Source organism: Myotis nattereri (genome assembly GCF_964212035.1).
Source record: "Myotis nattereri genome assembly, chromosome: 3".
Classification (NCBI taxonomy): domain Eukaryota; kingdom Metazoa; phylum Chordata; class Mammalia; order Chiroptera; family Vespertilionidae; genus Myotis; species Myotis nattereri.
Genome location: NC_138077.1, coordinates 21,664,145 through 21,685,305, shown reverse-complemented (window position 1 = coordinate 21,685,305; position 21,161 = coordinate 21,664,145). Strand labels below are relative to the sequence as shown.

At 36.1% G+C, this 21,161-nt stretch overlaps 1 protein-coding gene across 1 annotated transcript in view; it reads right to left on the bottom strand.

The window, feature by feature from the left end:
* The window catches only part of LEKR1 (leucine, glutamate and lysine rich 1), a 116,104-nt gene that overhangs the window by 61,142 nt on the left and 33,801 nt on the right, over positions 1-21,161 (bottom strand). The window contains exons 4-5 of the mRNA XM_081086396.1: positions 9,229-9,348; positions 1,753-1,928 (exon numbers count right to left, since the gene is read on the bottom strand). Coding sequence (XP_080942522.1) covers positions 1,753-1,928; positions 9,229-9,348 — 296 coding nt within the window. The remainder of the gene's footprint in view (positions 1-1,752; positions 1,929-9,228; positions 9,349-21,161) is intronic.

Below are 21,161 nucleotides of genomic sequence, written 5' to 3'. Positions count from 1 at the left end.
TCCAGTCAACCCTCCACTCTAAGATAATTAATGTTCTGATTTATCTTCCTCTATAGAGTGGTTTTGCCTAGTCTAGAACAGCCTATAAATGGAATCATACAATATGTATTATTTGTGTAAGGCTAATTTTCAGGAAGTACAATATTTTTTAGATTTATCGAAGTTAACTCTATTTAATCAGCAATTCATTCTATAGTTCATCTTTTAAATTTTCTTTATTGATTAAGGTATTATATATGTGTCCTTATCTCCCCACCCCACCCCCAGCTCATGCTCTCATCCCCCCCTGGAGTCTGTGTCCATTGGTTATGGTTATATGCATGCATACAAGTCCTTTGATTGATTGCTCCACCTTACCTCCACCCTCCCCTACTTTCCCTCTGAGGCTTGACTGTCTGATCGATGCTTCTCTCTCTCTGGATCTGTTTTTGTTCATCAGTTTATATTGTTCATTATATTCTACAAATGAGTGAGATCATGTGATATTCATCTTTCTCTGACTGGCTTATTTCGCTTAGCATAATGCTCTCCAGTTTTTTGAATATTTTATCTGTCTGTGACTTACCATTCATTTTCATAATGGCATGTTTGATGAGCAGAAGTTTTAAATTTTGATGAAGTTTAACATCAATTTTTATTCTTCTGTAGCTCTTCATTCTATGTCCTATCCAAATAACTTCTATTGACTATCAATTTATGAAGACATTTTCCTATTTCTTATAATTTTAGCTTTTGTACTTAATTATATGATTTATGTTGAATTAATTTTTACCTACTATGTGATGTAGGGATTAAGGTATATTCTCCCATAAGGGTGTTCAATTGTTACAGCACAATTTAGTGATAGACTTTCTTTTTCCCATTGGATTGTTTGGTGCCTTTGTTAAAAGTGAAGTAATCATATAAATAGGGGCCATAATCTGCCATCAGCATCCTATATCAGAGTGGTAAATTTCTCATAGCCCATGAATCTGCACTGACACATTATGATCACCCAAAATCCACAGTTTACATTGATATTCACTCTTGCTGTTGTACATTAATGACATGTATCTACCATTACAGTATCATACAAAATATTCACTGTCCTAAAAATCCTTTGTGATTCATTGCCCTAAAAATCCTTTTTAGGTCTGAGGGAAAATTATAGCATTCTTTCTTTCTAAAGTTTTATGTACTTCATTACAATCTAACTATTCAACCTCCCCTCAAACCCTGGAAATTACTGATCCCTTTTCCATTTCCATAGTTTTGCCTTTTCCAGAATGTCATTTAGTTGGAATCTTACGGTACAGACTTTCAGACTGGCTTCTTTCACTTAGGAATATGCCTTCTCTCAATTTTTGACATTTTCACCATATGTGCCTCGTTTGGGTCATTCTACAGTATTTTGGGATAGTTATTTTGTCCCAAATTTATCATTGTTATCTGTGGGAAGGCTGACCTAATATAAGATACTCAGCTATTAACAGAAGAAAAAGTTTTAAAATGCAAATCAGTACATTTAACAGAAATAAACAGACTTCTGACCACAGCTCAAGAATAGATGTATCACAGCTTATCTTAGACCAGCCTATATTTACTGAATTTCAGGGTTTCAATAGATCATAATGACCATCTAGTCTGTCAGCCAATAACAAGTTTAAAAGTTCATCATAAGTCCCATCACATAAAATGCAGTATCAGTATTTCATTACTCACTATGTACTACTTACATAGAAAAAAGACAATTACATTATGTATGTAACAAACCTGTCAAGGCTGTTTTACTTATGTATTTAATTTGAAGAAAAACTTCTCCTTTCAGTGAAGTCCAGTTTTGAAAATGGTCATATATTTCATTTTTAATGCTGGTTATTTCCCTTTTAGTAAAAGTAAGTAATGAAAGAGTCTTATTCCAGAAATATTTGTATTCCTTCAATCTTTGACTGTAAGGTAGTAAAAACAAAGGATTTTAAAAATTGCAAGCACAGTAACAAATATTTCTTTGAAAAATAGTTTTCTTTAAAAAGTGGGTTTAGAGTGACTATACTGTCTAAATAGGGACAATTTTGAAAGTGATGTGCTGTTTGTATTTTGCTGAGATGACAGATATAAACTGGAAACATCCCAGAAATCCTAAGGTATATGGTTTTCCTAACTCATTTCCATTTTTTTTTTATCATTTTAACTATAAAGACAGCTATTTTTATATGCAACTCGAGGCCCAGTGCACGAATTTGTGCATGGGTGGGGTCCAGCTGGCCCGGCCTGATCAGGGCCGATTGGGTCCGGCCGGCGGGAGAAGACTAGGGAGGTTGGCCAGCCCCAGGTCAAACTCCGAGCTGAACTCTCAGTTGAGGGGACAATTTGCATATTAGCCTTTTATTAGATAGGATTATTATATAGGATGATTCTATTAATATTTTAAAATTAATTTAACAGCAAATATTAAGTGAAGAAAATTAGGTCAAAAGTGACTTAGTCATAGAGTCTATATGAGAATGTTGGATTCCTAGATAGCATTCTTCCAGCAAACCATGGTTCCACAGGCAGTTTAAAATCTGGGGTAATTATAACAAAACCTTTAAAAATGACTAATCCAGTGCTGCTTCACAAAATGCCATAGCTCAACGTAATCACAGCGGTTTTTTTTAAAACTTCAGATGTCCTGGCTATAATTTACCTAAAATCAAGGAAGATGCAGACACAGACCTGGGAGTTATCACCAAAAAGAGGATGAGTGAAGCCATGGGGCTGTAATTATTTGGTTATTATTTATCCCCTGAGTAGACTAAGATCTATGATGCAAACACTATATATGTCTGTCTTGTTCGTCACAATCTCCCTAGCACCTAGCACAGTACATGCTTAACACATATTGACAAATAAATAAATGAATGAAAAAATAGATGACTCAATGGAAGAATGAAGAAGCAAGAAGTGCTGAGGATAAAACAATGGACAACACTAACATTTATGGGACTTAAGCAGAAAAGAATCCCTCAAAGGAGACTCGGGAGGCACAACCAGTGAGTTAGAAGAAAACCAAAATAATACTATCAGGAAAGACGGGGGATAAGACAATTTAAAGAAGAAAGTAGTGGCCAGTGTTTGAGGCCCCAGATAAAGGCTGAAGAGACTCTATTGTATCTGGTATTAAGGGGGCATTAGGTGATCTCAGAGAGAGGCATTAGGTAGGAAAGAACTGAACAGTAAAGCAGAAGTGAGTAAACAGGGGGCTATGCAGTAGCTACAATTGAGAACACTGACTGAGGCAGCAAGAAGAGAAAGAGGACGATACAGAGCAGAATCAGAATGGTGTGTTAGGATGGGGGACACCTGCACGTGTGTACACAGCTGGACACAGTATGAGTGCAGTCACATAGGCTAAACACAGACAGGAGATGCACTCATTTCTTGTGCAAAGTCCTAGAAAGGATGGATGTAAAGCAGAGACTAAAAGATTAGCTTTTGCCAGGAAGAACAGGGGTGGTGTGATTCTGGGTGTTAATTAAGGCGCACCTAGTGATCAGAAGCCACAGGGGATGCCTCAATCAGCAGGCAGAGCTGGGAGCCGAGAGAGAAGTTGATTTCAAAAAAGCACAGAAAGAGTCCAAATAGATCACTAATTGAAGAAAGCCAAAAGTGAGGAAGGGAAACCTGAATGTGGAGCCAGAAATGGGCAGAGGCAGACAAGAGCTATGAACCACATCAAGGTTAAGGGGCTAATGGGCCTGGTGTAAGGCAGCTGCTGGAAGCAGGCCATGTACAGGCTCTCGAGTGATACAGAACAGACTGGATGAGGACGCAGGTGCCTCTGTCGGGAGAAAGGCAGGAAACAGAAAATTCAAACTTCTTAGTTAAGAGCAGATTCATTTCTGTGAGGCCTAAATCTTATATGATTGGTGGTGTGTGGGGGGAGGGCTTTCTCAAAAAAAAAAAAGAATACAAAAAACGATGACGTACAAAATTAGGTTTAAAAGTGTGTAATTAGTTATAGAATAAGAAAAATCATTAAATTTAAAAGTAAGAATTTTAAAGTTGATAAATTCCATTAATATCACAAAATAAAGGAAAAAAACAATGTAATTTTTTAGTAAGTAACAGTTCCACAATACTTTTGCCTATAATTTTTTGCTACATGCTCTATAAGTACCTCTTCATATGAGAACCATTTTATAATATTTTATATGGAGAAAATATAAAGATTATACAGCCTTTCCTCTAGCATGGCTATTAGCTTTTTTTTTTTTAAATATATTTTATTGATTTTTCACAGAGAGGAAGGGAGAGAAATAGAGAGAGTTAGAAACATCGATGAGAGAGAAACATCGATCAGCTGCCTCTTGCACATCCCCCACTGGGGATGTGCCTGCAACCCAGATACATGCCCTTGACCGGAACCGAACCCGGGACCTCTCAGTCCGCAGGCTGACGCTCTATCCACTGAGCCAAACCGGTTTCGGCATGCTTTTTATTATTGATAGTTTAGAAAAATTTTTTCAGCTTCATAGCTCACTATTGATAATGTCATTTAAATACTAATTGCTGTCATATTTGGAAAAATCCTTATCAAAAAATTTTCATAGATGATTATAAGATTTTTGGCATTTCAAGTTTTTTTGGAAAATAACTAGTCTTAAATTATCTTTGAAAGAATGAAATGCACCCTAGCCAGTTTGGCTCAGTGGATAGAGCATCGGCCTGTGGACTGAAGGGTCCTGGGTTCGATTCCAGTCAAGGGCACATGCCCAGGTTGCAGCCTCAATCCCCAGTAGTGGGCGTGCAGGAGGCAGCCAATCAATGATTCTCTCTCATCACTGTTGTTTCTATCACTCCCTCCCTTTCCCTTTCTCTCTGAAATATATATACATATTTAAAAATATTGGCTTAAAAAGAAAAAGAATGAAACTCATGAACCAGTTTATCTTAGATGTCCTTGATGTGGTATAATATGATTTTTATGTTATATTCAGTGATGTTAGTAGTTTTTGTCAAATCAGCAAGAAACTTAAATATTTCTCCAAAGTATTTAAATAATTAACTCTTCTTCATTAAATGGATTATGAAATACTCTAAGCGCTCTTATTGAAAAAAGTATCTCTCTTAATTCATTTGCTTGTGATGTAACATGAAAAAGCATAATTACCATTTGTTTATGCCAGAATAATTTCTATTGCAGAAATTGCTTATTTTTATTGCTTTTATTCCATTAATTTTTAAAAATCCATGAACATCCAAAATTTTAGTCTGTAATTCCTTAATTGTGCTATTGAAGCATTCTAAAATGTCTTTCTAAATGGCAGTTATAACAGAGTATTCCCAACTCATCTTTCCCTTACAGCCCCCAAATGCTTATGACTATTCCAATGGCATATTGATATTAGAAGTGTAAAGGAGGAGAAATCAGAGTAGAAAAAGACATAATTTTTAACCGATTACTATCAAACTATCTTACTTTGCTGGGGGCCCTCCAAGAACCTTGAAAGGGGGTCCTGAGTAAGGGGTTCTGAAACTTAAACATTATTTCATTCACAGTAAATCTGCACGTTGTGATATCCTTAATTTTCTCTGTGAAATATGAGGCAAGACACAGAGCTACTGAGCGATGCGTAGCACCGGGAAGTCTAAACGGAACAGTGAGGATTTAGAATAGTGTTGGAGGGCCTGGTGTTTAACAATCTGTGCATTAGAATGAAGACTGGGGGCTTTAAGGATAACTAAATGAACAGAGGTCAAAGGAGTTGAAGTATAGTAAACTCCTCTAGGCAGAAACATCCTCTATGTAGAAACATTCTCTATGGAGAAGCATCTTCTATAACCTACACACACACACACATGCACACACACACGCGCACACACACACATGCACACACATACATGATCCACATGCAAAAATCATTTTTATGGCTGCATAACAGCAATCAATCCCCCCCAAAATTTAAGAAAACAACACCTTTCATAACCAGATGAAAGAGAACAAAACACTTAGAATAAATTTAGTAAAAGGAGTGCAGGCTTGTATATTAAAAGTAAAACATTTCTCAGAGAACTAAAGATCTCAACAGAAAGACATACCATGTTCATGAATTAAGATTCAATATTTTTAAGATGAAAATTAAATTGATCATCAGAATCAATGCTATACCTATCAAAATCTTAGCATGCTACTTTGCTAGAATGAATAAGCTGATCCTAAAATGTACATGGAAGTGCAAGGGACCCATAATAGCCAAAACAATCTTAAAAACAAAGAAATTTGGAGGACTTATATTTCTTGATTTCAAAATTTACTAAAAACTACAGTATTCAAGAGAGTATGGTACTGACATAAGAACAGACATATAGATTAATGGAATAGAATAGAGCCCAGAAATAATTCCCTACATTTATAGTGCATTTATTTTAGGTAAAGGCACCAAGACAATTCAATAGGGAAAGAACAGACTTTTAAACAAATGATGCTGGGACAATTGAACACCCACATAAAAAAAGATGAATTTAGATCCTTGCCATTCATTAGTCATAAAACTTAAGAGCTAAACTATAGAAGTGTCAGAAGAAACTACAGGAGAAAATCTTTGTGACCTTTGGTTAGTCAGAGTTCTTAGATACATTATCAAGAGCATAACCCATTAAAGAAAATATTGATACATTTTATTTTATTAAAAATAACAACTTTTGCTCATCAAAATAGACTGTTACAAAAATGAAAACATGAATAGGCTGGGAGAAAATATTTGTAAACCATACTTCAAATAAAGGACTTCACCCAAAACATAAAGAACTCTTACAATCCTATAATAAGAAAACAGACCATTGACAAACTAGGCAAATTATTTTAATGGATATTTCACCAAATCAATACGCAAATGGTTAATAAGCACAAGAAAAGGTGTTCACCATCACTGGTCATTTGGGAAACACAAACCAAAGCCACAATGAAATATCATGTCACACCCACTAGGATGGCTATAATAAAAAAGACAGACAATAGACGTGTTGGCAAGAATTCAGAGGAACTATAATTCCTCGTTCCTTGTGGGACTATAAACTGGTGCAGCCACATGGAAAATAGCTTGGCAGTTTCTTAGAAAGCTAAATTTAAATTTAACGTATAATTCAGTAATGCCACACTTAGGGATTGACCCAAAAGAAATAAAACATACATCCAAAGACTTGTACGGTAGCGTTATTCATAAGTGTCAAGTGGGAAGAACCCAAAAGTCCGCCAACCGGTAAATGGGTGAGTAAAATGTGGTATATCCACACAATGGAAACTATTAAACCAATAAAAACAGAAACAAAGTGCTGATGCATGATACAACATGAATAACTCACAAAAACATGGTGATAGAAGCCTGATGTAGAAGACCCATATGATATGATTCCACATATCTGACGTGTCCCGAAAAGTGCGAATTTATAGAAACAGGAAGAAGGTTGCCAAGCCTGGTGGTAAGACCAGAGATTAAATGCAAATGGCATGAAGATCTTTGTGGGTTGCACAACTCAGTAAGTTTACTAAAAATCATTGCATTGCCACTTAAAATGTGTGTATTTTATAGTATGCAATTAGGTCTCAATAAAGCTGCTTTTTAAAAAGTCAAGTGATTTAACTATGGGATTAAGACAAGAAAAAAAAAAAGCCAAAAAATGGTTGGGAAAAATCAGAGAAAAATACTGGAAACCTTAATGAGGCTGAAGACTTGACTTGAAAGTAAGAGAGCTATGAGGAGAGATTTTTGGGAATTGGCATGAAAAATTTCAAAGATGACAGAGTCTAAATAGATTTGCAAATAAGAAAAATGATAAGTACTTTATATTTCAAACAATTTTTGAAAGATTAATAATATGAATCTTTTAAAAGTAAATATAGGTAACTTAGAAGACTTGTGCCAAAGCTATTGCAGAAGCCAAGCTTGAATACTGATCATCCTGATGAAAATGGCGAGTTGGGTACAACTGCTGGCTCAATACCAGATTTCTAGGAAACAGCAGAGAAGACAAAAATGGTCACCTGTTTTGTGAGTAGACTCATTTATTTACTCAAAGATTATTTATTGAGCATCATGCATGTGCAAGGCATTTATGAAAGGTAAATATAGCCAGCAGGTTATCACCAGGTGGTGTATAAAAAATTATTAGCCCAGCCCTGGCTGGTGTGGCTTAGTTGGTTGGAGTGTCATCCCTTACACAAAAAGGTGGTGGGTTTGATTCCCAATCAGGGCACATACCCAGGTTGCAGGTTCAATCGGGGCACATGCAGGAGGCAACCAATCAATATTTCTCTCTCACATGGATGTTTCTCTCTGTCTCTCCCCCTTACTCTCTCTAAAATCAATTTTTTAAAAAATTATTAGCCCCCCACTTTAAGCAATAAAAAATTTAAAAAACATAGATGTTGTATTATAGAATTGAACACCTGAAACCTATGTAATTTTATTAACCAATGTCACTCCAATAAATTCAATTAAAAATAAATAAATAAAAATAAAAAGTAAAAAAAAATTATTAGCCCCCCAAATTTTTGAAAATAGAACAATGTTTCTGGCAATAAGTAGTAGATGAGAAAAAAAGAAAAAGAACCTAATGTTTAAAACATTCATCCAGCATATTTTTAGTCATCCTGACCCTGTGTCCATTTGTAATGTTCACTTAACTTACTTTCCTTTTCTAAGAGCTAAAAAGTTACTCGATTTAAAAATTCATTCTTTCTAATATTCTCTCTATATTAAATTCCCTTTTAGAGTTAGAAAAGAAAATGTACTTTAGAACATTGGATTTTAACTTTAGGTATCATAAACCTCCAAAGGCTATATACAAGCAGAATTAATACCACTTATGCTGAAGATTTCTAAATTTAGCATTTTCATTGCTAAATTTAGAAAGTTTCACTATTCTATTATTTTTTTTTTATGCCCGGAAATAAAACACACCAAGAAATACTGGCCAAAGGGAAAATGTATTATTTACTGTGTTTTCAATCTGAAAGTCAAGGCAAAATAAGAACAACGTGTTTGCCTGACTTAAATTTTATTGGTAAAACTATTCAGTTGTGATCATGGTAAAAAAAAAAACACAAAAACAAAAACCACCAAAAACCAAGTGAAGTTATTTCAATTTTTTTCAACCACACCGAATATAGAAACTAAACTACCACATTGTGTTTGAATGTTTATAAAGTTAGTATTAAATGTATCTTTTCAACCTTTATAATTTTCAATTAAGTAAAGATAATCTTACCTGAAGACCTGTGATTGTCTCTGTTTAATATTTAACTCATGTTGTAAATGATTCAGCTCTTTCTGTAGTCTTTGAATTTCATTTTGCTGATTTTTTAACTGCATGCTTCCAGCTTGGATTCTAAAATATAGACAAACAACATCTATTACAAGCCTAAGTATTTCCTCATGCATACTTTCTTAAATTAATATTTAAATACACTTTAAATAAAAATAAATAAAAGAAGAAAACTGTGCATCTCTATATATACTTAATGAGTGCATAGAAAAAGTATGGAGACACACATATCAAATAGCCATTACCCCTGAGGAGGACAGTAAAACTGATGGGCAGTGGACAGGCAAAGAACACTCAAGGGAGTTATAACTTTTCCTCTCTATCTTTTGTACTGTTTGAATTTTTACAATGAACACGTATTTTTACTTGAAATAGGAAGTTAAATGTAACCAAAGAAATATAAACCTATTTTTATTCAAGTAAGATATAGATAACTTAAAATGTCAATTATTAGATTAAAAGTTATAAGAAAAAAGTGATCCTTGACCTTTATCCCAATTCCCACTGCCCAAACCAACTACTTTCAACTTCCTATTTATATTTACTTCTATAATTAAATACTATGCTTGTACTGTTATTAATATTTCACTTTAGGTATTATCTAGTAAATTGCAATTTAGTTAAGATATGGTTCTGCTACATATAACTGAGACCTGAATATGATGGCTTAAGATACAAGAGTGTATTATCTTGCATAAAACCAATGTACTGGTAGCCAGTCTAATGTTAATATGGTAGCTTTATAGTGCCATCAAGGCCTCAGGATCCTTCCAACTCTCTGTTCTACATCTTTGGTGCATGTATTTTATTTTTATAGACCATGATAATGGCAGAAATTCCATCAATTACTTTCCCATCCCAGACCACTGGAAGAGAATAATGGCTCACTCCATGTCTTTTAAGATTTCTGGAAGCACCATTAAATACTTCTGCTAAACTTAGACACATGGCAATACCTAACTGCAAATGAAGCTGGGAAATGTAGTTTTAACTGGGAAGATTAGTCCCCAAATATATATCCACAGTTCTATTACTAAGGAGCAAGGGAGAATGAATATTAGGGTAGGCAGCCAGCAGTCGCTACCACAATCCTAATGAAAGTTGACCTTCCTACACATATCTACACACCTACACTCCTGTACATACACATGCAGCATTCCTCTCCTCATCCTCCCAATACAGATCAATCTTTTATTCAGTAATTACATTATTCTTCACTAATGAGCCACATGTTATGCCATGATCACATTTCTTTTCTTGTACATGTTTTGTTGCCCCCTGGATTAAAGACCATCTCCTTTTCTTCTTTCTCAGTTCTCTGTGCACCTACCACTGATACTTCTTGTGAATCTGACGGGTCTGATTCTCTTCTCTCAGTACCCTGACAGCCACTAGATAATCCTTCCATATCATTTCTTTTCCAGAAGACAGCCTTCCTAGAGGTCTCCATTCCCCTGCTCTAGTCTGGGTTATGCTCTGGTTTGACTATGCAACTGTCATCAGAGGACTCCATTCCCGTATCATTTCAGGGATTCTTTCATGTGAGATCTGCATTCTGGTTCGAAAGTCTTCCTTCTTGGTTTACTCCTTTCAAGTGGAATAAGCCCTCCAGGATCGTTTTGTGCATTGGGAGATACATTTGAGAACTTGAATAGCTGAAATTGTCTTTCTTTTATCTTAGACTGGACACTTTGGCTGGATTTAGAATTACAAATGAGAAAAATATTCTTCAATATAAAATTAGGGTACAGTTCTACTGTTTCCTAACTTCCACTGCTGCTTCTGAGAAGTCCAATGACGTTTTAATTCTTGCTGCTCTGAATGATACATGGAGGGCCCTCCATATTCCACATCTACCTCGATTCAGAAGCTTTGAAATCTTTCTCTTTTACTTTGTATTGTAAATTTGATCACAATATATCCTCATGTTAGTCTTTTGCCATCCTCACCGTGCTGGGCACATGGTATTTGCTTTGAAAACTGATGTTCTTTAGTTCCAAGAATTTCCTGCTAGGATGTATAATTCCCTCCTCCATTTTCTCTGTTTTCTTTTTGGAACATTTTTCTTTTGTTTTGGATGTGAGATCTCTTGGAAATATCTTCAGATTTTCTTAACCTTTCTTTATCATCTTACCAATTTTGACATTTTGTTCCACTTTCATTATTTTCCATCCTGCCTAAAAATTTCAATTTCAGCTATCATATTTTAATTACAATTCTTAGTAAGGTAAGGTTGCCATTTTACTACCCCTTGTTCTTACTTTGTGAGTACAATTTCTTGCCTTTCTGAATATACAGTATATCAAGTAGAGTGTATTTTTAAAGTTTTCTGCAGCTCACCACATTGATTTTTTCCTTTGTTTTGCTTTTGTCTTTCATATCTAAGGCTTCCCTTAAAAACATGAAGATCCTTACTTAAATGAAAGACTGAAACCCATAAAACTCCTAGAAGAAAAAATAGACAGTAAACTCTGACATTTCTCTTAGCAATATTTTTTTCTGATATATCACAAACAAAAGAAGAACTAAACAAATGGAACTATGTCAAACTAAAAAGTCTTGCACAGTAAAGGAAATCATCAACAAAATGAAAAGATGACCTAGTAAATGGGAGAAGATATTTGCCAGTGATAAGGGGTTAATATTCAAAATTTATAAAGAATTAATACCATTCAACATCCAAAAAACAAACAATCCAATTTAGAAATGGGCAGAGGACCTGAACAGACACTTCTCCAAGGAGGACATACAATGGCCAATAGACATATGAATATATGCTCAATATCACTAATCATCAGAGAAATGAAAACTAAAACCACAAGATATCACCTCACACCTGTTAGAATGGCTATCATTAATAAATCAACAAACAAGTGTTGATGAGGATGTGGAGGAAAAAAAGAAACCCTGTACACTGTTGGTGGGAATGCAGATTTGTGCAGCCACTGTGCAAAACAGAATGGAGGTTCCTTAAAAAGTTTAAAATGGAACTGCCTTACAACCCAGCAATTCCACTTCAGGGTATATATTCAAAGAAACCAAACACATTAATTTGAAAAAATATATGCACCCCTATGTTCACTGCAGCATTATTTACAATAGCCAATATATGGGAGTAACCCAAGTACCTACCAATAGACAAGTGGATTTGAAAAAGTGGTGGTACATACATAAAATGGAATTATTACTTGGTCACACAAAAAAAGAAATTTTACCATTTGCAACAACATGGATGAGCCTAGAAGATATTATGCTAAGTGAAATAAGTCAGAGATAGAAAGACAAATACCATATGAACAAAGTTAATGAACAAACAAATTAAAACAGACTCATAGACATAGAAAACAGATTGACAGTTGCCAGAGGGGAGAGGGCCAGGTGAAAAAAAGTAAAGACATTAAGAAGCACAAATTGGTAGTTACAAAATAGTCACAGGGATGTGAAGCACAGCATAGAAAATATAGTCAATAGTATTGTAATAGCTATGTAATAGCCAGGTGGGTACTTGAACTATCAGAGGATCACTTTGCAAATTATATGGTTGTCCAACCACTATGCTGTAGAGCTGAAACTAATATAAAATAATATTTAATGTCAACTGTAAATGAAAATGAAATTTTAAAGAATCAAAAAAAAATTATAGCTGTAGAAAAAAGTCTGAAGATCTTTTGTTGTCTATTCATATTTATGAATGAAGCATTTAAAGGACAATTTATCCAGTTTCTATAAGGAATGTATAAAATCAAAGTTTAGGAAAATATATATAAGACAGGTGCTTTAAAATAATGAAATATATATTAATATTAATAAATAGCAAAACATTAAATGGGTCAACCCTTTCACTTTCATAAAATTTCCAATCTACCAAGAAAAATAATAATCATGAACTTTTGTATACCAAAACATACTTCAAAACATGTAAAGAAAACTCCAATAAAAACAAATTAATAATGATATATTAACACATTTCTCACAGAAATGGACAATGACATGACAAATAGTTAAAGATATTGAGGATTTGAATAACCTAATTAACAAGCTTGATGTACGGATATAACTGGAACATATATCTAATCATCATTTTTTTTCTAAACAGATAATCATAAAAATTGATCATGTAATCAGCCACAATTGAAATTTTAATATGTTCTCAAAAAGAAAAAATATACATGTCCACATTCATTGCCCACAACAAAATTACATGAACATTTTAAAACAAAAAGGTAGTAAAAATCTATATACATGGAAACTGAAACATATATCTAATAAACTTTGGGCCAAAGAGGAAATAAAAATGGAGATCATAAACTATTAAGCAACAAATGATAATGAAAACACTATATATTAAAGTATTCAGAGGAAAACATACCTTTAAATGCATTTATTTTTTAAAAATGAATGGATATTCTGAATGTCATGATCCAGGAGAAAGGTACAAATGGCAAAAACAATGCATGTTCAGAAGCAAGGCCACCCAGTAGCAATGAGCATATCCACTGTCCACATCTTAGTTTCTAAATACCATTCTCCAATCAGAGAACCCAAGCCATAATTAGTGTCATTATAGGGTTGGCATGGGAAAAATTTAAGATGAACCTAGAACATGTTATGGTGCCAGGAAGTAAGGAAGAGCCCAAGGGAACACAGGGACATGCTGAAAGGATATAAGTGTCACCTGAGAGGGCTACTAATGGCCCAAACTGGAACAATTGCACAACAAAATAAATAACTATAGCATTGGATTATAACCCACAAAATAAAAGTGAATGAGTTTATATGGGTAGTAATAAATAACTAAATAGACAAATAAATGAAAGAGAAGGAACTGCTCTTTCTCACAGAGAAATTCCAATTAATAAATGTAGAAGAAATGAAAAAGAAAACCATCATTAGAAGAGCAAGTAATAACTAATGCAGGCAAAATCTACTGATATTTGCTTAAAAAGTGGATGAAAGTTTGAGGAGAAACAGAATATTTGAATATTCTCAAAGTATCTACCTCAAGATATTTATTAATTGAAAGGAGAAAAATAATAACAGTGGAAGAACCTGGCAAACACCACCTTAGACAAGTGATCCAGGTTAAAATCACCTGTAATAACACATACTGGCATCACCATCACATACATTCTGATATGCTACACTGAGAAGGGCACATCACTTCTCTGGCGTTCTCACCAAAAATGAATAATCTCACTATGAGTAAACAACAGGCAAACCTGAATTAAGGGGTATTCCACAGAATAACTGACCAGTACTTCTCAAAAGCCTCAGGTCCTGAAAACAAAGAAAAGTGAGGAACTGTCACAGATCAAAGATGACTAAGAAGATAGGAGCTCTAAAAGCAATGTATGACACCAGGTTGAATCCCAGACTGTAAAAAGAAATGTTAATGGCAAAATCAAAGGAAGTATGTAGTTTAGTTGATAGTATTCTACTAGTTTTAATATTTTAGTATTTACAATTGCACCATAATTATGTAAGGTGTTAACATTAGGGGAAGCTGAGACTATGGGAACTCTCTGTGCTATTTTTGTAACTTTCTATAAGTCTAAAATTATCTTATATAATAAAACCCTAATATGCAAATTGTTGAATGTTGGAATGACTGGCTGCTATGAACTGACCACCAGGGGGCAGACGCTCAACATAGGATCTGCCCCCTGGTGGTCAGTGTGCTCCCACAGGGGGAGCGCCACTCAGCCAGAAGCTGGGCTCACGGCCGGGAAGTGCAGCGGCGGTGGTGGCGGGAGCCTCCACGGCAGCACTAAGGAGCAGCTAGCCGAGCAGTAGGAAGCAGCAAGCAGGCGGGCGGTAAAGAATGAGGGGTTCCGCACTGCGAGAGGGCACAGGCCAGGCTGAGTGGAACCCTCCCCCCCCCCCCCCCCCGCAGCCCAGTGCATGAATTTTGTGCACCAGGCCTCTAGTTTTAAAATAAAAAGTTAAAAAAACCACTTGTACATATTAAATAAGTGATATGCACATGTAAAATGTATCTGTAGTATAAATCGTGGTGTAAAAAAGGTCGGTATATTTTTAAATTTGGAAGCTATGCAATATTTTAATAGCAAAAATAAAAGGAAACAACCTTCATTAATACTGCAGTGACATTTAAAAATTCCAAAGATCCCTGAGTGGGAGGCTTCCCAACTCCTAATTCCCTCCTTGGAGGTAAGAGTTCCTTCCCGAAGTGCAGGGGAATGTGCTCCTGTGAGCAGCCCTGCAGGGCCTGTGCCTCTGCCCACCTGCTGGTGGGATCTCATTGTGCGGGGTCCCAAAGCTCAAGAAGAAATAACCTGGCCTCAAGGCTCGGCGGCCTCTCTGGGTCTCACCTGGACTGGGTTTAGGCCGGCAGCCTGTGAGGGAGAAGGAAGCAGGGACACAGAGGGTCAAAGGAGCCAGCGGGGAGCTTTCTAAGCCCCCGGACGGCTGGCGGCCCCCAGAGCAGCTCTCTGGGAGGATGTCTCACCCTTCACTGCCACCAGCACCCACCCACAAACTCCACCTGAGTCAGGCCCCCCCTTGCCTATTCCTGCTACCAGAGGAGAGGGAAGGGGCTTCCTTCCCATTTCCCAGGTGAGGGGTCCTGAACAGCCCAAGCAGCTCCACCCCTTGCACCTGTGAACCTTGAGAAGGAATATATCTACCAAGAAGGACTCCCCATGGTTAACTGGGCTCAAGTTTGTAACCAGAGTCTAACAGCCATTGCTGACAGAGGTCTGCACTGCAGGGAAAAGCCATACCCTGAGCTTTCAGCCTCCTGCCTCCTGAGTCAACCCTTATCAGGGAGTTCCCAGTTTCCGCTTTCTACTGAGACTTGCCATCCAATCAGAACTGCGCAACTATAGCCTTATTTGCATCTCTACCAGCTACACAGAACTGCTCCATAAGGACAATTCAGAACTGCACAACTTGGACCAATCAGAACTGTACAAATGTAGATGCTTCATTTCCACTTGGGGATCTGGGCAGGGAAATTCCCCATAAAAGGCAGCCTTCCCTCTGTCTTGGTGGAGTGCACTTTCAGTTTCCACCTGAGGCTGTGCTTCCTGGGTTTGCAAACTGTTCAGCTGAATAAAATCTCTCCCCCCACCAAAAAATAAATAAATAAATAAAAATTCCCAAAGAATCTTTTTGACAAGATATCACATGCTCTTCATTTAATCATTCAAAGAGAATAAGGAAAAGTAATGTACTGGTATTTATTCAAAATTCAACTTATTGCCTGCCATACTCCAAGAAAATTATCAAATATTTTTCAACTACCAATTATTAAATCATATAAAAATATAACCATCAAAATATTCTTACAGTTAAGAACCCTACATTACTTTGGGCCAATTATTTCTGCTATTAGTATTTTCTAGGATTTCTATTAAAATCCTGCACTGCCATTAGGAAATGTAATGTTAATATTTTTCTTGTTAAAGATCAGCAAGGCCAAACCAAAAGATCTGTGAAGGGAGCTGCTAAACAGTGTTTGCTCATAACAATAACCTGGCACATTGTCAAATCGACAGTCTGGTGTATCTCATCTTCAGTTGTCCATCATGGCCTTCAAGAGCCATGGACAAAAATTACAGCTTGGGAAGTTCTTCCTCATGCCATTCCTCCACCGGGGTCTGGAAGACAGAAACTACATTATTTCTTTCAGATTTCTCCCCTCTCCAAAATATAGAACCTGAAATCTCCCCTGACAGCAAAGGCATAACTGGGAAGCCAGAGCCTCTGAAGACAGAGACTCCCCTATATATTCTGATCTTATAAGGCTCCAGTTTCCCACAAAGGGCTCTATTGAGAAACAGATGCCAGCTAAGGAAGATGTCTTCAAAGTTTCTGGATGGCTCCTCCACTGCAAACGGGAAGCAATCATTAGTAGGCCCGAGGCACTTCAAACAAGCTGACCGTCAAACCAGGCTAAATCTTAGCAATAATTCTCTCCACTCAGAGTCTCATCTGAGTCATGCATTGATTCATTCATCAAAGAACTTCAGTTACTACCAAAAGCTGGTTGGTGGGTTAACCAACACTAAAGGTAAGTACTGCAGGCATGCACAGAATTTGAGTACAGAGGTCTCAGTCAAAGAAGATGAATGGTAAAGGATGAGTTAGGGTCAGTGGGAAGCAGAGGAGGGCATAACAAGCAAAGGATTCTAGAAGAGCATTAGCCAAAGCACAGAAGCTTGAGAGAAGATGGCATTTTTCTGTTTAATTTTCAATGGGTCATGCAAAGTGACAAGAAATGAAGGCAAATGGGATTGTGTTGAGCCATGTTAAGTATTTGCACCTTTTCCCTCAGTGCTATGGAGCCCTGGAGGATTTGAAGTAGGAACCAGATTTGCATTTTAGGAAGATTGCTCCGCCAGAAATTACCTAAGAAACTTCCACCAAGACTTAGGCCCAGGAACATTTGTGTCCCTGAGACCTCCCTCTCCCATCAGTCTGTTCTCCCACTGAGTCCCCTCCTTCAGAATGCTCCATTTATGGATGCTTTCATTGATTGAGAACATCAATTATCTCCCCTCCGCATTGCAGTGCTTATTCTATCTCACAGCTATGGCCATGACTTCCCCGCTTGGTGACTCAACCTCTTGCCTCTCTTCTTCTGTCTTCCCCCCTGCTTGTTAGGACCAATTCTGACTTCAGGCCCAAGTTCAATAAGCCCCTGACCAACTCTCTGCACCAATTCATTCTTGTTGATTTTTTTACTCTCCTTTAATAAATAGGCTTATGTCTTTTTTTAAAAAAAAAATCTTGTATTCTAGTGGTAACCCCACCTGAGATTAGATCCTTAATATTCTCTTTCTAGGCTAGGACCACAGCCTTGCAATTCAGCTTCTCTGTCACTGAGTGATTAGACTTTTGTATTCTCCAACATGAGCTCTGCTATCCGTTGAGGTAAATGATTAATGCTTTGCCTTAACTTTTCTTGTTAAAGACTTTCCCAGACATATCAACCCTCTTGAAATTTCAAAAGGTGTGTGTATGGGTGGGGGTGGTAGTAAAAGACTATACTCATACAGAACATAAGGCTGAGGCTGTTTTCTTTAGCATCTGTCCTAGCCAATAGATGGGTATAATTCTAGGTTCCAGCCCCTTCCAGTAAGCAATGTACTTGTCATAAGAAATCAAGCCATGTTCAGTTGAGTTCAAGGAGGTGGTGAGTAAATTTATTCTAACAATTCTCTGATGATAATCTGGTTCCTCAAATTGATCATCACTGACATCTAATCTTATATTGCATGCCATAAAGCAATCACCTTTTGCTTCTGTCTTAATAATCCTTTAAGACTTTCCTTCCTTTATCTAGATTAAAAAGATACATAAATCTTTCAATTTTTCTATTTTTAGAAACTAAACAGTTTTGGGACTGTCTTGTAGTATTTATAATTTATTAAGTATAGAATTGTGTAACCCCCAAAGATAAATGCATATACTTTTTGCTTACCCTTAAGTAATCTTGGGTTGTACTCCCAAAACGAAAATTTTCCTGGAGTGTAGTAGTGTAAGCAAACACAAAGTTGCTTATCTAGCGTCCCATAAATACTTCAGTCCTCTTTGTTAAAAAGAAGCATTGCTTTTAGAAAATAACTACCCATACCTAGGGTTGCTGCCTCTTTTCTCAACTACCCATCTGTCAAAGTCATGCTGATCATGCTGAACTCAATTAACAGAGAGAAGCCTCAGAGCTGTCTGGGAAAAGGAAGGCTATACTATAGTCCTGTTGATTCCAAATATACAACAGAGAATTTCTGATAGAAAAAGGTGGAACTAAATTTTGTCTACATTATGTCTGATGAAAATATTAATATCTGTTTACAAGCATCAGAAAAAAATACTTAAGTATGAATTATTTGTATTTAAAAATAATTAAAAATTATAATATTAGCTTTAGGAGCTTATTAAAGCAAATTCATTACGTATTAAACCACACAGTGCTCTGTTGTCCTTTTTTATTAATTATATGTACTTAAATGAATTAAAACAGCATTTATAAAATATTCTATCACTTAGATATTTACTCATTTAGATTGCTCTTGGCAAATAATGCTGAATTGTGAGGTCATACTGCATATATTGGGTCAATTATGTTTTAACGTCTCAGATTTTACTTATCTTTATTTTGGCATTTAACTAAATAAATTGGGTCAGCAGGCAATTTTATATGTTAGCATTTCATTGATATTACAATGTTATTTTTCAAGATCATATTTTCCCACAGTTAAGAAAACTTTTATAACAATGATAATGATAACAACAAAAATAATAATGAACTCTGCTGAGCATTTACCATGTGACAGACACTGTGTTTAATAATTTAGATGAGCTGTCATATTTAAACATCACAAAATCCCTATGATGTAGATCAATTGTCAGCCCCATTTGACAGATGAGGGGATGGAGAAGCAGAGAGCTAAGCAAGCTGATTGAGGCCATGCAAACAGCAAGTGACAGAGCTGGGATTTGAACCCAGGCAGCCTGGCTATTGTCCTGCTACTAATGTGCAGTTGACTGTACTTTGCTCTGCCTTTGTACTTTTGATTCTTTCTTTGCACATAATTTCAGAAGATGAATTTTTATTTGCATTTTGTACTTTGAATTCTGCTTTGATTAAATTGATACTTAACAGGGATTGACAGGAATTGAGGAGTGTGGAATGGTGTTACAAAGAAAGGGAATGGAGCAGCAGTTAAAAACCACAAATGTATGCACTGAAGAAAAGGTAAGCAGATTAACTTTATGCCTATTTCCAAATATCTGTGTGTGCTTTTTAGCATCCCCTCGCAAACCTCAGAGGTTCACAGAGGGAAAGAGTTCGGTGGTAATTCTCACGAACCGTTGTTTTCATGGGCTTAAAATGTTTTCACAGTCAGCCCCAGTTAGTCTCTGTCTTTCAGCACGGTAAGAATTTGGCATGCTGCTCCTTTCCTCCAGAGAGAGCAACCCGAATGCTTGCCAGAGCACTTAATATTCTAGCTTCCACAGCAAATCGCTTTCATCTCCTTCTAACTGCCTCCAAACTGACTTCAGATTCAGGCAAAACAGAGAAAGGCACTGAAGAACAGAAAGAAGCACAGGGGTGAATGTCGTTGCTATTTTTTTTTCCACTGAGATAAACAAAACATGCTTATAATTATGTGACACATAATTTTTATAGTATAATTCTTGCTGTCAACCCTAGAAAGCTCTCTGGTTGTCTTCCCTTCCACCTTAGCATTGAATACCAGGCCGGTATTATGGTGTAAATGAGGTACTAAATGATTGGCTTTAACTCATGGGCAATTTTGAGTTTTATTTCATTAGCCAACTTTTATTTTTCCTTTAAAAGAGGATAGAAAATGGAGAAAATTATAATTTAATCTTCTAGATATAAAGATATGAGTGAGTAAAATATCTGGCCAAAGAAAACATTAATAAAGAAGTCTATGACTTTGCATTTACAAGAAAATAAACTTTCTTTTTCAGAAAATAAGAGCTATAAGGTTATGCAAACAATTTATCAAAGGCATAAATGTAACATGCTATGTATTTCAACTCATATTCTGAGTACTTTTCATTAAATTAAAAAAAAGAAAAGGAAAGGAAAACAGGCTTGTGTTTGGAATGTGATGATGTGACACTGGTGAGAAAGACCTAGAACACTGTTTATCCAGACTTTATCGTCTGACACAGAAGAACCATGGTGACACATATTCCCAAAAACGTTGCTTTTAACAGACACAACACAAAATAAAGACAGGCTAAAAGCAAAAGGTTGGACCAGAAATAAACGTAAGCAAAAGAAAAGGGGCAGCAGACAGCACATTTAATTAGTTATCTCTTTCCCCAGATTAGCAGCCCCCAATTATGCTGGACACTCTTAGTAAGCATTTCAA